We start from the raw sequence: 17,014 nt of genomic DNA, 5'->3' as shown, positions 1-17,014 counted from the left end.
AACTTTCTTTGCTTTGTTAACTTCTTTTTAAGAGGAGCTACAGAGTCGAGTGTTGTTCGCAGCGAGCCTACGACGCTATCGACAAAATGATCAATTCGGTTAAAGTTGGTACGGGAAACCTCTGTTACTGAAGGACTTGGTATTGAATTTAACTACGGAGTAATCATTTCCTTAAATTTTGCGACAGCACTATCTGATAAACATCTAGTATAGTAACTGTTGCTGAGTGGCGGGTAATCGAGTAAAAAGAAATCAAAAGTAATCAGATAATGATCCAATGGCGAGGGATTCTGTGGAAAGACTGTTAGGTTATCATTTCAATTCCATACGTCAGAACTAGATCGAGGGTATGGTTAATACAAATTCAGAATACGGGCCAGGAGCACAGTACACTATAACAAATAAAAGCGGCTGCGAGGTTTTCCAGGTCGGATGTAAAAGACTAAGAACGAGGCTTTCAAATGAATTATAATCTAGTTTAGGTTTAGGGCTGATTAAAAAGTCATAGTATAGTATGTCATAAAAAAAGTCAGTATAGTATGTCATAAAAAGTCATAGTATAGTATGTAATTAAAAACATTTTTTAAAAAAAAGTCATAGTACAGTATGTCATATAAATGTCGTAAAAAAAATTCATAGTATAGTATGTCATAAAAACATCATAGTATAGTATGCCAAACAAGTCATAGTGTAGTATGTCATGAAGAAGTTTTTTAAAAAGTCATGTAGAATGCCGCAAAAAGTCATAATATAGTATGCTAAAAAAAAGTCATAGTATAGTATGTCATAAGAAGTCATAGTATAGTATATGATAAAAAGTCATAGTATAGTATGTCAGAAAAAGGTTTTTGGAAGAAGTCATAGTATAGTATGTCATAAAAAAGTTTTTGGAAGAAGTCATGGTATTGTATGTTATAAAAATCATAATATAGTATGCCATTAAAAAAAGTCATAGTATAGTATGTAATTAAAAACATTTTTTTTTAAAAAGTCATAGTATAGTATGTCATATTAATGTCATAAAAAAGTCATAGTATAGTATGTTATAAAAATCATAGTATAGTATGGTATGCCATAAAAAAAGTCATAGTATAGCATGTCATAACAAAAGTCATAGTATAGTATGTCATGTTAATGTCGTAAAAAAAAGTCATAGTATAGTATGTCATAACAAAAGTCATAGTATGGTATGTCATAAAAAAAAGTCATAGTATAGTATGTGATAAAAAGTCATAGTATAGTATGTCATAAAAAAAGTCATTGTATAGTATGTCATAGCAAAAGTCATAGTATGGTATGTGATAAAAAGTCATAGTATAGTATGTTAGAAAAAAGTTTTTGAAAGAAGTCATGGTATTGTATGTTATAGAAATCTTAATATAGTATGCCATAAAAAAAGTCATAGTATAGTATGTCATAACAAAAGTCATAGTATAGTATGCTAAAAAAAAAGTCATAGTATAGTATGTGATAAAAAGTCATAGTATAGTATGTGATAAAAAAGTCATAGTATAGTATGCTAAAAAAGTCATAGTATAGTATGCTAAAAAAAAGTCATAGTATAGTATGTGATAAAAAGTCATAGTATAGTATGTCATAAAAAAAGTCATTGTATAGTATGTCATAGCAAAAGTCATAGTATGGTATGTGATAAAAAGTCATAGTATAGTATGTTTGAAAAAGGTTTTTGAAAGAAGTCATGGTATTGTATGTTATAGAAATCATAGTATAGTATGCCATAAAAAAAGTCATAGTATAGTATGTCATAACAAAAGTCATAGTATACTGTAGTATGTCATAAAAAAAAGTCAGTATTGTGTGATAAAAAGTCACATATGTCATAACAAAAGTCATAGTATGGTATGTCATAAAAAAAGTCATAGTATAGTATGTTAGAAAAAAGTTTTTGAAAGAAGTCATAGTATAGTATGTCATAAAAAAGTCATAGTATAGTATGTCATAAAAAAATCATAGTATAGTATGCCATAAAAAAAGTCATAGTATAGTATGTCATAACAAAAGTCATAGTATACTGTAGTATGTCATTAAAAAAAGTCAGTATTATGTGATAAAAAGTCACATATGTCATAACAAAAGTCATAATATGGTATGTCATAAAAAAAGTCATAGTATAGTATGTCATAAAAAGTCATAGTATAGTATGCTAAAAAAGTCAGGACCCCCTCGAAAATGAGATGGCACATCTCAAGGGGCTATCCTTGAAATAAAGAAAGAAAGAAAGTCATAGTATAGTATGTGATAAAAAGTCATAGTATAGTATAGTATGTCATTAAAAAGTCATAGTATAGTATGCTAAAAAAAAAGTCACAGTATAGTATGTCATTAAAAAGTCATAGTATAGTATGTGATAAAAAAAGTCATGGTATAGAATGTGATAAAAAGTCATGGTATAGTATGTCATAAAAAAAGTCATAGTATAGTATGCTAAAAAAGAAGTCATAGTATAGTATGCTAAAAAAGTCATAGTATAGTATGTGATAAAAAAGTCATAGTATAGTATGTCATAAAAAAGTCATAGTATAGTATGCTAAAAAAAGTCATAGTATAGTATGTCATAAAAAAAAGTCATAGTATAGTATGTCATATTATTGTCGTAAAAAAGTCACAGTATAGTATGTCATAAAAAAGTCATAGTATAGTATGCTAAAAAAAAGTCATAGTATAGTATGTGATAAAAAGGTCATAGTATAGTTTGTCATAAAAAGTCATAGTATAGTATGTGATAAAAAGGTCATAGTATAGTTTGACATAAAAAGTCATAGTATAGTATGCTAAAAAAAGTCAGTATAGTATGTCATAAAAAAGTCATAGTATAGTATGTCATAAAAAAGTCATAGTATAGTATGTCATAAAAAAATCATAGTATAGTATGTCATAAAAAAGTCATAGTATAGTATGCTAAAAAAAAGTCATAGTATAGTATGTGATAAAAAGTCATAGTATAGTATGTCATAAAAAAAGTCATTGTATAGTATGTCATAGCAAAAGTCATAGTATGGTATGTGATAAAAAGTCATAGTATAGTATGTTAGAAAAAAGTTTTTGAAAGAAGTCATAGTATAGTATGTCATAAAAAAGTCATAGTATAGTATGTCATATTAATGTCGTTAAAAAGTCATAGTATAGTATGTCATAAAAAAGTCATAGTATAGTATGTCATATTAATGTCATAAAAAAAATCATAGTATAGTATGTCATTAAAAGGTCATAGTATAGTATGTCATATTAATATCGTAAATAAGTCATAGTATAGTATGTCATAAAAAAAAGTCAAAGTAAATTATGTCATGGAAAAAGTCATAGTATAGTATGTGATTAAAAAAAAGTCACAGTATCGTATGTCATAAAAAAGGTTTATGATACGATACGATACGATGCGATGCGATGCGATGCGATGCGATAAGATAAGATAAGATAAGATAAAGTATGAATCCTGCACCAGGGAAATTCATTCATGACCGCAGCTCTAGAGTCAAAAGCACAGGAAAGAGGTGATTGAAAAGGATGTCAGAGCTGCAGCAACTGCCTTACACACTGATTTGTAATCATTATGGTATCTTTCCCCTGAATACAAGTATATAGATACTCTTCTACCAAAACATAATATCAGCTTTTCCAGAGCCATTTCACACATATTATTTTTGGGAGAAGTACCCACCGGGGTGCAGGTACCCCTGGTTGGGAATCACTACTCTTGTGAGAATGTTAGGGAGTATGTGTGACAGCAAGACAGTTTAGGTGAGACTGACTCAAACTACAATGACCGTGTTCGTCATTATTAAAGGAACATGTCACCCAGTGCAACAGTGTGGCTCATCAATGTGTTTTTAATAGCTCTTTGACAACAATGGAGCTTTATGTTACTGAACAATATCAGGCTCTGGCTACAGACAATACTCCTCAGTGGAATCAATACATAGTTGTTTTGGTCTTTTCATGATAAAATATAGAATATCACTAGACTCATCTTCTTACCAATACATAATAATAAAAAAAAATGTTGCACACAGTGCCAGACACAGATCATAAGATATGTGGTAGAGCGCCTCAGGTTGTTGCTTTCCACTCTGCTGCAGACAGAGCTTGTAGCATCTATCACAGCCACTTGTCTGTTGTTTCCAGAGTGCATCAGGCCTCTCTGTGTTCCTCTATGCACGAGGCCAAAGCAGCCAATTACTGCCTGAGGACCTGAAGGTACAGAGGCTAGTGTGGCATTGCAGCAGCAGCGTACAGACAAAATGTGCTGTGCACCCCAGCGTGAACCAGCTGCTCTCAAATTCAGCAATAATGGCCCTCCAACCGCACTCAGGGACATTTGTACAAATGTCCGCGGTGGCAGTGAGACACGGGAAAGAGAAAGCTAAACCGGCTCTAACCCTTTGTTCCATTTTCATCTTCAAAACTGTCACGCACACACTCTGCAGTGATGGCAGACGCACCTGCAAGAGCAACAAAGAAAATTGATCTTGTGGTGTTTGTGCAGGGGGGAGAAAAAAAAAACATGTTTTCAGGGCCATGAAGTATCGTGCAATTTCGCATCATCAAGTGTGAGCTGGATTGATAAGGTACACAATCAATTGCATTTATCTTTCTTGGCATTTGAGTTTTGTGAACCTGCAAATGTCAGCGTGCAGCCTTTCAACACAGAGGAGTGTCACACTTATCTAACAGTGGAGATGTATCAGTTGATAGTCTCCTGCTGCTAACTCACGATTAACTGGCGGATCAATCAGGCCAGGGTATTTTTTCTCCATCTCTTTCAGGGTGATGTCTTTCATCGAGAAAAGCGTGGCCAGACTGGACCAGCTGGAGAGACTGGAAGCTCTGGCTCTGGAGCTGGGAAAAAGCCATTACCATTACAATGCTCCGCCTAAGTACTACAGTGTAAGACCCCAATGATCCCACCAGTGCTCCACACTGTTTTTAACATGCTGCTTTATTCATAAAGGACTCCACATGGTCTAATTTCAGCTGATACTGTAGCTCTTTGTCAGACTCACTATTATACTTAGACTCCTGAAATCACAGCAGCTGAATGAATTGACCTAAAACTGCAAAATGGAAACCACCACCTACTCTAGCAAATAACAATGGAGTGACACACCAACTGGATACCAGCCTAGTTACTAAGGCGTAAGCACATCACTGAGTATCTTACGTAATTATTTTCCAGTACGTCGGAGCAGAATTCATCTGCGCCGTGCAGCCCATCCTGAAGGAGAGGTGGACGGCTGAGCTGGAGGAAGCATGGAAGGTAAGGAGTGCCATTGTGTGGGTGTTAATCAGCAACCCCTTCACTGACCTATTCTGGGAACACGTCTCGTTAAAATAGGCTCGATGTGTCAACGTCAGAACTCTGCATGTATCCTTAATGCGTCATGTAACATGTCAATATGGGAACCAGTGCAACACAAGCTTGAGTGATGTGCAGTTTACATGTCACTGAACCATACATGAGCATACTGGGAAAATGGAGCATGGCTCTGTCACATCATGTTATGTCACCTCAGGATCCCTTATGTTTCTAATGAGGAGAATAATACTGCGGCTGCTCAGCATTTATACACAATAGATACATCTCTTTCCTTCAAGGAATATAGTTTTAGTGTAGCTCTTTCTGACAATGAACGGCATAGGCCTCACTAAATTTAAGAGGTTTAAGCAGGTGCGTATTCTGAGACAATGGGCCCCTGGGCCAAGAGATACAAAGGCCACACCACCTCTCCCACACAGGAGCAAGACAGAGACTTTGTGGTGATTTTCTCTTTGTAGTCATTGTGCATCTTTTTTTTGTCATTTTGTGTCTCCTCGTTGTTGCTCTCTGAGGTAAATTTCTGTCTATATTGTGGTTTTATGTCTCTTTGTGGTCATTTTGAGTGTCTTCCTGGTCTGTATGTGTTCATTTGACATTTTGACTGTCCCCAGTAGGCCAGTTCAGTAATCCATCTGTTGGTTTAATACATTATTCACTTGTGGAAAAACACATATCTAAGATTACATCTATTTTAATGTGCAATTATGTGTGCTTTGTAGAAACCGCATGTCTGTAGCTTCATGTTAAATTTCATTAACATGTACATTTAATAACATTGGTTTCTGTACATCTTTCTGCTTCAATGAGTGGACTGTGCTGCCCTCTAGTGGTTAAAGTTGGTTACTTTTATTTTATGTCTCATTTGTCAGACATTTGGCTAATACTTTTTAGGATTACAAAACACCACTACTTATCAAGCATCAAAATATATATATATATATATATATATATATATATATATATATATATATATAACACATATACAAATCCAAAACTTCTTAATTATGTTTGCTTCTATAGTTTTGAAGGACATATTTATGTGAAACAATAACAATAGGGCTGCAACTAACAATTATTTTCATTGTTGATTAGTGTTGATTATTTTTTTTGATTAACTGAGTAATTGTTTGGTCTATAAAATGGCAGAAAATGGTAAAGAAAAAAAAAAGAAAAAAAAGAAAACAGTGCCAATCAGTGCTTCCTGAAGCCCAAGATGCCGTCCTCAAATGTCTTGTTTTTACTACAACCCAAAGATATTCAGTTTACTGTCATAGAGGATCAAAGAAACCAGAGAATTTTTAGATTTGAGAAGCTGGAATCAGAGAATTTTTTTTTAGTTATTTTTTCAATAATTCAAACCGATTAATTGATTATCAAATTAGGTTAGTTTTTCTCTCGTCTCCCACACTTTCTTCAAGTAACTGCTTAATTAAGATATTTTATATGTAAACAGTAACCATGGTTTAATCAAGAATAAAATATTGATTTCATAACTGGTGCATGTTTGTGAACAACCAAACAATATCTATTAGCACAGTTTTTCACTGATTCACACATAGAAAAACATATTTCTAAGGCCCTAACATGGTGACTGAACAGCAAATTTGTCTGCATACAAAGTAATACACACTTCCCTTCCATACAATTTAATGTGAATGAATGTCCTTCACCTATGGGGGCCCAGTTCAGTATGTTTTTGTAATGGTAGATTGTAACTTAAGTACTGTACTCAAGTACAACTCCACTACATCTTGGAAGTCAATATCATACTTTATACACTAATTTTACATTAGTTAGGCCTACTAGTCACTTTGCAAATTGAGATTAATACATAATATAATCAACGAATAAATGATGATGTATTACTATGGATAGATCTGAAACTTCCATTGATCCCTTGGGAAAATTCACGTAATTCTCAGCAGTATATAAAGTAAAAACCACCTCTACCTTTGCCAGCTGCACCATCAATGTGATGTCTACATTAATTCATCACTAAATCTGATCTAATAATATTCTGAAAGAGGCCGTTCTGCACGAGTACTTTAACTTTTTGTATTTAAATGTGTTTTAATTCCTTTCCACTTTTACTTAAGATATTGAATGCAGGACTTTAACTTATGACAAAGTGTTTCTGCACTGTTGTATTGCTACATTTACTAAAGTAAAAGGTCTGAATATTTCTGCCTCCACTATTTGTTTTGATCACAGACCATGTTCCAGTATCTGACCAGCCTCATGAAGCAGGGATACGAGGAGGAGAGCAACCGACAGCGCCACCTCGCACACTCCCCGAAGGAAAGACCAGACAAGAAGAACACGGCGCTATGAGATGCTTCTTCTCTTAACATAACTCAGACTGTTTTTACCAGTACAGCACAGAAATGTGTTCCTGTATATAGTGTATTTAGTGTCTCCTTTTCTACATCGCTCGTGTTTACATGTTTACTGCAGTCATTGTTTGCTTTTTTTTTAATCACTATGGACAAAAGAACAACGTAGTGATTTTCAACAACGCACTTTATTTCTGAACTTAAATTCTGCTGCAGTCCTCTTCCATGAGATCAGGACCTGAGAGCACGAAGAGACAATACAAATATAGTGGCTGTAGTGATATCTGCCTTGTCATTGTGATTAACAGAAACATTATTAGAATTACAGCCAAGACTTTGTCTCTGTACTCATAACTCAAACATGCCTTTCAGTAAAATCTACAACTTTTAACATTTTGTGTGTTGTTTCATCACTCAGATTTCACTTAACCACCTGAACCGAAGCTACACAGTAGGAATTACTGGCCTTTAACAATGTGAGACAGCCAGTTTGACAGTTTGGTTTGATACCATGGTTCAAAACAAAAATAATATTCATTGTACTTTAGGAGGTGTACTAATAACATAGAATTAAGTAAATTTTTATCTCCAGTATCAAGCCTCATACAGTAAAATGTGTTTAAAATAAAAAACATATCATCTGATCTGATTAAGTTAAGTTCTGTGCTTCGAAGCAACTTTGCAGTAAATTAGATTCTTACTTAATTTAAAAAAAATCCTATAATGCTTCTCAAAGCGCAGTCAAATTGAAACATGGCAGCACAGCTCGTAGGTCAGTGGCAAATATAACATAAATATGGACTCTAACAATTAAATAGTATGAAAGGCAGGTAAACATTGGGCTCCATGGAGGTGGCGCTGCTGTGAATGACCTGGTTCCGAAGCAGATATGGTGGCGATTCAATGAAGTTGACTTGCTTCATCCTGTACGGGAGATCCTCAGGTTTTCTGTTCCAGATGGCCGATGGCTTCGAACAGCCAGGGATGAGACATTACCATGCAAACAATGGCATAATATCAAAGCAGTCACCGGGTGGATGAACAGTGATTCTGAGGCCTCAGGTGAATGGGAAGAGAGCTGAGTGGGGCAACAGACCAGATGGAGGCCTTTCCCATTTCCTCAGATGGTACAGGCCAGTTTAGGTACCCATGGTTATGTTAAAGAGTCTGTTGCTCATTGGGTGGCTTTGGTTTTCTTGCTTTTGCTTTTCTTATCTTTCTTCTTAAGTCCATCCATGTGAGCTCTAAGGAGGTTGGAGTATGCCTGTGAAGAGGAGACAATGATTAAATTCTCACAGCTCATTTATCAAAGACAAACTGCTATGACACTAAAGATAATTTGAATAACATCAAGGAGACTTAATTAAGAAAGTGTGCATGCAGTTACCCAGAGAACTAGCTTTAAAACAACACTGAAACCAACCTACCATTTGAAACTTGATTACTTCTTTGGTGCTGACCTGAAATAGAGAGAAATGAGAATTCAGCATGAACAGCAAAATATCACAGATCTATAACATCAAACACAAAGGAAACACAGTAAGCTCACCACTGTGCTTATTTTCTTCTTGCCGTCAGATGCTCTGATGAGACATTTGTTGTCTGCTGGTTCAAATGACTCTGTGTGGCCCTTTCTGGGCTGCGGCTTGGTTCTCCCGTCATCTGGAAACAAGAAAGAAGAAATACATCCCCTTGCAGCTGCTTAGATGTTCAAAGGGTAAACTCAAAGTTTCACCTACTGATTAGACATGAATGACTATTGTCAAAAGTCAGGAGGGATTTGCTTACATTTCTTTAGTGTAATGACGACACTGCCAGATGTTCTGCACTTCTGGAACAGCCGCGTGAGCTCTGTGAGAAACTGGAAAACAGCAAAAACAAATATTAGAGCCCCAGTGACGATATTTAAACAGCAGGGGATCAAACAGTAAAATATAATGCTTTTTAAGAATTTAAAGACAACTTTTAACCAAATTTAGGACAGATTTTTGGACAAATGACGTGGCATGTAAACAGTATATATGTGGTATTGTGCAGAGGTAGGTGTTATGTAGGAATATGGTTATTAGATTGAATTAAGTTGATGCTCTTTATAACTATTCATGCTTCCGAATGGTTCTGGTAATCCATGATTTCTGGTTGTTTTGCTATTGCCTCATACTAAAAACTTTTAAATTAGCCTACTCTCATTAACATAACGTTAAAGAAAGAGAGCAAAATAGTCAACAGCCTTTTCTAGCAGACAGCATTAGTTTTAGCTAGCCAAATGTAGCGCTCATTAACAGTGGTGTGGTAACGCAACCTCATACTCTCACAAATGACGATGGGTTACAAAAACGACTAGTTGAACAAGCTAACGTCAGTTTTAAGAAACTAACTTTTAAGTTAGCTTAACGTTACTCGAGTTAACGCTAGCAGTCTTGAAATACACGTTACTGAGTGCTACCATTAACTTGCAGTACAAGTTTGACTGTATTGTTGTCTGTGGACGAAATATTAACCGCTTCTACGCAACATTACCTTATTTTGGTAGAAAGTGCAGTAACTAAACTAACGCAGCTGCATCTTGACGCAAATTCAGTGTTAGCTTCAAGCAAACGTTAGCCGGTTGGCTAATGAGTCAGTTAGACGACTAACGTTAGCTTGTTTAACGTTATGGATATCGGTTAACTTAGCTAAAGCAGACAGTGTTGATTTCTAGTTTTTTAGCATTAACATCGACAGTTGAAGTTATTCACAATATGCTTTTTATTCTTACCGAATCGTTTTCGAGCAGCACCATGTTTCTGAGTTCAGCTTTACCTTCGGTTTACTGGCTGAAAGCTAACTGCTGTGAAGCACACGTACTACACCAGCCGGAGCCCCGCCCTGCGCCCTCACTGCGGAGACAAGCGTTTAATCGCAGCGCCTCTACTGTCAGGGAGGGGAATAACACACAGGTCCATTTAGACCAGGGGCGTCAAACATACGGCCCCCGGCCAAAAAAAGGGTCCAATCCGGCTCACTGGATGACTCTGCACACCTAATGTTAATGCACTTCTGATGGCTAAGAGTTACCAAATGTCAGGAGCAAGTTAAACAGTGAGTAGTCAACTTCTTGTAAAATGAGGCTTCTTGTTGTCATATTTAAAGATATTCAACACAGTGCAAAGTATTGTGAATCAGCAGCGTCAGTACAAAAGTAATGGTATCAGACTAATATTTTAAAGCAATATTGGTGGAACTTTTTACTAAGGCACTGCCAACACCTTTGATTTGTAAATGGTCTGTAAGGCAGGGGATAACTTAACCTCCTTCCTCGATGGCTTCCACTTTAGTCTGATGTGGTGATGCCAGCATACTGCACAGGAGTGGAAATGTGTGCATATGTGAGTAGTTTTACTGAATGTGGAAAAACAGACATGTCGAAATTGCACTTATTTTTCTTGAGATATCTCAGGCCGTTCATCTGTTTTGCAAAAGCATGAACATTTTCAGAGTGTACTTCTTTATACTAAAAGAGAGGGAAACATGTTGAGTTGTTATTTACAGATTACCTTGCGATGGTTTTACTGGTTCGGCCCAGTTAAGATCAAATTGTGCTGTATGTTACCCATGTACATTTCTACATATGTGTCCCATTGATTTAGTTGATTAAACTTCTACACACTATACACTTCTTATCTCGTATATTGGTATATATTGCCAGATATTTAATATTCTATTGTTTCTAAAACTGGGCCTAGTGAGTGACCCTGACCTGGGGAACCCACTGGTTGTGAATGTTAAATTGTGGTTACTGTACTTTGTGTTATTGTATTTTGAAGCATTCTCTGGCACAAGAATTCCCCTTGGGATAAGTTCTATTGAACTGAACTGAATTAAGCATAAAAATATGTAAACAACACTTAATATCTAGTGGAAAGCACTGAGACATTATCACATAAACAGACAATGTTCTGTCTGGTGTATGAAACTGCTGACTGCTCAACAATTTGCCTCACAGGGATAATAAAGATATCCTGAATACCGAAGATGTGCCTCATCAGAAAAGAGACACGTCTTTTAAATATCGTTACAGCATCAAAAACAGAAACGGCTATAATTTTAAATAGCTTTTTATTAGCTTTAATGCGATTGTGTCAAAGTACATTTTATTTTGGTTACTTTTAATAAATATTAAACTAAACAGCAATTTAAAAAAAACAAATCTTAAAGCTGAAGACTATGTAATCAGTATGAATCTTGTTATTGCTTCCCCTGAGCATCCTGCATCAGGACAATGCCAAAATAAGAGTACAAACTTTCTGGGTGACACAATTGCAGTTTACTAAAATTTCATTCTTACAACTGCAGCTGTGGTTTTGAAATGACCGACTTTCGACACACATTATTTTAATTGTTAAAGTCTCATAGATGTTGAAACAGTATATAGCAATCACAAATTCAACAATCAGCTCAGCACTTAACACCCATCATATCTTATAAAAACATCAATAATAACTCAGTAAACCTTACTTGTAGGTACAGGTGCATTATATTACATTACAGCTGGTATACTTTAAACTATTGATGTCAGTGCTCCATTTTTAAAAACCTCCAGTTTATCCTTACTGTCAGTGTACGTTCACTTTACCGAAAATGATTTGTCATTTTTCCCTCTAACATACAAAAGCTGTTAAGTTGGACAAAGATAATATAAAAACATCAACATAAATCAAAACTGTGGTTTGACCTCAATAATAAAAAATATTTTTATGTCCTTTTATAAGGGAGTTTCTGTCATCGTGATAGTGCACAGTCTGGGTGGTGCCCCAGGTCATCGAGCTGCACAGCAAACTCAGAGAACCAGTCTCTGTCAAAGACTGCCCTGAGCTGGCCCTGCAGGGCCTTGGTCTCCCATATAGGGTGAGGAGCATGCTGGGAAATCACTAGACCCACTCCAGCTGTGGTCAGATAGTAGTCCCCTGACCAGTTGGAGGTACCTGAGGAACAAACATAACATTATCTGGTCAATGATTAACCAGTTCACATGTAACAAATGGCTCCTGAATGCACAGGAATTTTGCTGAGTTTAAAGTGAACTATAAATGAGTGGAAATAAAAACACTGAAGATGATCTCCCACTCACCAATGTAGGCGACTTTATCAGTCACCATGTATTTATTGTGGTTGACTCTGCTGTATGGAATATCAGACTGGTTTCCCACAGGCACAATGTACAGTTTCTGAAAAGAGAATGATGTGCAAACAATAAAGAAAGTTCAGAGTCGAAGATCTGTGTTTACTCCCAGCAGACGCAGTTATTTTATGTTGTGTCTTACTATCTCGATGCTGATATCCTGGCTGTCCATCGAGGCCAGAGACTGAAGGAAGGGCAGCATGCCTGGATCAGAGTCCCGCCCACAGCTGATCAGCATCCGGATCTTAACCCTCCTCTCAAAAGCAGCCGCCCTGATGGCGTCGTCAATGACAGGCCAGTATCTGTTTGCGTAAAAGAAGAAGAGAAACTGACGAATAAAACAAAACAGGTGAACAGCGTGATGGAAACAACTGGTTTCTTTTGTGGGTCACCTCTGAGGCTTATCAAAGCGCGTGACGGGGAAGTACTCCATGACGGCTACATCCATGTAGTGCTGGGCCTCTGAGATGATGGAGAGAATGGCCTCCAGGTCCTGAGTCCTCGACGGAGGACAGAACGAAGGTGGGGAACCCTGGGGTGAAACACAAATATGGAATAATACCACCACCAAAAACATTTCATTCATAAAACCTGACTTATATTTCACGGTTTGAGGTTTAGAGGTAGCTAAAAACTGTAATACACACACTTCAGTGTAAACAGAAACAAGAGCTCTTTATACACCAGAATAACAATGTTCTATAAAAAAGAACTGAAACTTTAGGAACTCACTGTGAGGTACAGCCTGCTGGAGACATTATCAGCTTTCACCTGCAGGGGGTGATGTTTGTTGATGGCAGTGTCATACTTTGCAGGCCAGGGTTGTGGCAGTGTACTGTTGGGCTGTCCCATCACCCAGTAGGACTGGAAAATCTTCAGCAGGTCCTTTGCTAGACTGGAGCAGTTGTAGACAACTACACCCAGCTCCTTCACCTACAGACAAGTTAAGTGAATTATAGAATTAAAGAAAAGGTCCCATATTATGCTCATTTTCAGGTTCATACTTGTATTTTGGGCTCCTACAAGAAAATGTTTACATACTTTAATGTTCAAAAACACATTGTTTTCCAGAGAGTGTCTATTTAGTGACATCTGTATTCACTCTCTGCCTGAAACACTACTTTTTAGCGCCTGCTGTTTCTTTAAGTCCACCTCCGGAAAAAGCTCTGGGTCTTCCACATCTGCACTCTCCGCGTTTCTGCGTTTATCATTGCAGCTGGGGGAATTGCTGTAACAGCACTGGAATTGCATTGTTTGGCAACCGCTAGTGTCCAAGTTTATTTTCTATCAGCTGATGTCATTTATATACACTGCAAAACATTCAAACTAAGCGACAACCTCCGCGGCTGCAGTTCTTTGAATGGCCACTTGAGGCTGGCTCCAGAAGTCAGTCAGTCTCCATGGACCCCATGTTAAAATGCCTAGTCTCTATATACAGACTTCTGTAGGCAAACCCCAGAGATCTTGCCTCTGGAAGAAGAGCGGAAGAGCCCTGGTTTCCGGTGCTAGGCTGTTTGTAGTCCGCGTGATATTGATCAATCACGTTTGAGCCAGCTGCAGTTGTTGCCAGGTTAAACGCTCCGTGCGGTGAACTAACGAGGTGGAACATAATTGGCGTCTCTGCAAACTCTGAATCCATCGCAATGTTTCAGCATATTTACTTATATATAAACGGAAGTCGGAAACAGAAATTTGCCTCCTCCGCCCAAATTAAACCGGAATGCCAAAAAATCGGGGGTCTGCCCCCAGAGGCTGTATCGCCGTCTGCCGGAAGTCAGACGCCGAATACAGCCAGTGGGTTCCGAGAATGTAAAATGCCAAACTTTACAGCAGAAATAAACATGTTTACAGCCTGGTACAAAAACAGTTTTGGCCTCATTAGCTAATTTTGCACATCATGACAACTGTACTGGGGTAAATTTTTTTTACATCTCAACAGTTGACATTTTATTAAGGCTTAAAGTTGCGCATAATTAAGGGCGGGTCGTTTTGAATGATAGGCTGTCTGCTGATAGTGTCCTCATCTTCTTAGTCAGATCCAACTCTTGCTTCTCCACAGCGCCACCCTCTCATCCAAATATGGTCACTTTTGGCTCCAAAGAAACAAGATGGTGCCAACCAAAATGCCAAACTGGAGGCTTCAAAACGGGAGACCACAAACCAATGGGTGATGTCACAGTAGCTACCTCCATAATTTTTACAGTGTGTGATTCCAACAGGAAATACAAAGCGGCCCATTTACGATGTATGTTTTAAGGTGGGAAAAGTCTGTATAGTTGTGACATCACAACTTCACGGAAATCCTGACAGCCCATTTAAAAGCATGGTTTCTGAATATGGATTGTGTTTATTTCTCTATGGATTGGGTTTTGATACTGTCACGGTATTTACATAGCATATGTGCTTTATGCTAAAAAAAGACATGGAAATCTGACTTTTTACAACATGGGACCTTTAAGGTTTAAAGTAAGCACTGTAGATGTTTGGTGTCACCTGTGTCAGAGCCCTCCAGTCCATGTTAGCACTTCCAATAAACACATGTTTTCTGTCAACAATCCAGAACTTGCTGTGGAGGACGCCTTGTGTCAAACGCCCAAAGTTCACCTTTCTCACCTGAACTCCTACAGACAGTCAAAGAGGAGACTGCAGTCAAGGGAAGCTGGTGCAAAAACAAAATCTAATGTAGTGAATGTAGAGAACAACAACAGGGGAGTCACATCCAAACCTTTCTCCTTTAATATCTTTAAATCTGTGGAGTTTGTTCTGACACTGGGAACACTGGTGACCACTCGGACAGATACATTCCTGGAGGGCAGCTCTTCCAGCTCTTTCAGGATTTCCCTTCCCTGCAGAGGACACACTCTCAGTATTAGCAGCCCTGTCCACAGACAACAACAAATTAAACAAGAGCGAAGTGTTTTAGCTGCAACTCACAGGTATGTCAGAGGAGGAGTTAACGTTAATGTCTTCCCCAGTTAAAGTCCAGTAGAAGGACGACACATCCACTTGGTTTGTTGCCATGGAGAGAAGATCTTTCCAGGCTTTTTCCAGAGAGATCCCAAGCGTTGCATTAGGTTTGAACTTCATGTGCTGAGGGATGCTCTCCACCAGTGCCATGCTAGGAGATAAACAAAGACATCTGGTGAGGGAAGTGTCTGAAAGCAGAACTGGAGACTATAACTAGAAAAACTATTTAGGGAATCAATAACCATGAAGTCAATAGATGTAGATGGTGTATGTTTTGTGATATAACTGAGCAGTATACACCCTATTTAACATCAGTTTTATTACAAAAGTTACAGTATATAATAGAGATCTATTTTGTATCATTACATACAATAGGTTTAAAAATCAAAACAATTATAAAGTCATTGTCACTCAAGTCTCAAATTCCCTGGTGGTGACACTATTACATAATGTTAGACTGTAAATCTAACAATAGCAAATATACTTTGACCCACAGTTGTTCAGCAATTCAGTTATTCATCAACTAATACTAACTGTGCAGATGACATATATATCTTCAGTGGGATTATTACCTGCACTGATCCGTGCAGATATCGCTCCCACAGCCTACTTCAGGAAGTGTCTCATGATCTTTTGGAGCCGGGGGTCTTTCCAGCACAGCGATTGCGAGCACGATCCCCAGGACTGTCAGACAGCCCAAAACCACAACTAATGTCACACAGCTGGTCGACCTCTAGCAAAGTGAAGTTTGAAATACATGTGAGAACAAGACATAAGACGAATGTGTCATAGCCAAACGGAGTGAATAACTTTAAAAGTCTTACCCTTTTGTTTGAGACATAATTGTCATGAAGGCTGCCATACGTAGAGGTCATTATTCCTTTCAAGTGCTCCTTGCCTTTGTCTGTTCAAAGGCAGATAATTATCTTCTCAGACGGAAAATAAACACAGTGCAGCTCTGACCACACTAATGAAAGAACGCATAAGTTTGCAGTTTAAATCTCCTAAGTTCGGTTTCCAAAGTATTGAAAGCAAAAGCAACTTACACAAAGCAGATGCCAACGCTTCTCAAAACAGAGCTCACTACAAACTCTCTTCTCCCCCCCCCGGGCTTTCACTCGAAACTGAGCTGAAGTGATATCTGCTACTGAATATATCACAGCACAGTTCCTGTTTTTACTTTCATTTCTGGTTTTCAAACACGTATTTACCCAGGAA

At 37.4% G+C, this 17,014-nt stretch overlaps 3 protein-coding genes across 4 annotated transcripts in view; 1 reads left to right on the top strand and 2 right to left on the bottom strand.

Annotated features, from left to right (window-relative positions):
• Window positions 1-8,384, top strand: part of xgb (x globin) — a 15,426-nt gene extending 7,042 nt beyond the window's left edge. The window contains exons 3-5 of the mRNA XM_050061250.1: window positions 4,785-4,905; window positions 5,195-5,275; window positions 7,547-8,384. Coding sequence (XP_049917207.1) covers window positions 4,785-4,905; window positions 5,195-5,275; window positions 7,547-7,666 — 322 coding nt within the window. The 3' untranslated portion in view covers window positions 7,667-8,384. The remainder of the gene's footprint in view (window positions 1-4,784; window positions 4,906-5,194; window positions 5,276-7,546) is intronic.
• srp14 (signal recognition particle 14) lies at window positions 7,838-10,552 on the bottom strand. The gene is made up of 5 exons (XM_050061251.1): window positions 10,427-10,552; window positions 9,457-9,529; window positions 9,218-9,330; window positions 9,096-9,128; window positions 7,838-8,932 (listed from the first exon to the last, which is right to left on the bottom strand). The coding sequence occupies exons 1-5, from the start codon at window positions 10,448-10,450 to the stop codon at window positions 8,843-8,845; spliced, it is 333 nt and encodes a 110-aa protein (XP_049917208.1). The 5' UTR covers window positions 10,451-10,552; the 3' UTR covers window positions 7,838-8,842.
• A 1,197-nt stretch (window positions 10,553-11,749) lies between these two features.
• Window positions 11,750-16,946, bottom strand: LOC126400597 (5'-3' exonuclease PLD4). 2 transcript variants are annotated; one of them, XM_050061431.1, is made up of 11 exons: window positions 16,843-16,946; window positions 16,621-16,700; window positions 16,369-16,529; window positions 15,764-15,947; window positions 15,555-15,675; window positions 15,323-15,450; window positions 13,562-13,762; window positions 13,222-13,361; window positions 12,972-13,131; window positions 12,779-12,875; window positions 11,750-12,632 (listed from the first exon to the last, which is right to left on the bottom strand). In XM_050061431.1, exons 2-11 carry the CDS (start codon window positions 16,669-16,671, stop codon window positions 12,430-12,432), a joined length of 1,446 nt encoding a protein of 481 aa, XP_049917388.1. In that variant the 5' UTR covers window positions 16,672-16,700; window positions 16,843-16,946; the 3' UTR covers window positions 11,750-12,429. The 2 variants fall into 2 exon arrangements, with proteins under 2 accessions (XP_049917388.1, XP_049917387.1); XM_050061430.1 differs by having other exon boundaries at window positions 16,621-16,921.
• Window positions 16,947-17,014: the final 68 nt, after the last annotated feature.

This window comes from Epinephelus moara, chromosome 14 (assembly GCF_006386435.1).
Source record: "Epinephelus moara isolate mb chromosome 14, YSFRI_EMoa_1.0, whole genome shotgun sequence".
Taxonomy (NCBI): domain Eukaryota; kingdom Metazoa; phylum Chordata; class Actinopteri; order Perciformes; family Serranidae; genus Epinephelus; species Epinephelus moara.
Note: the sequence above shows the minus strand (reverse complement) of the source record. Positions and strands in the feature narration are given on the sequence as shown.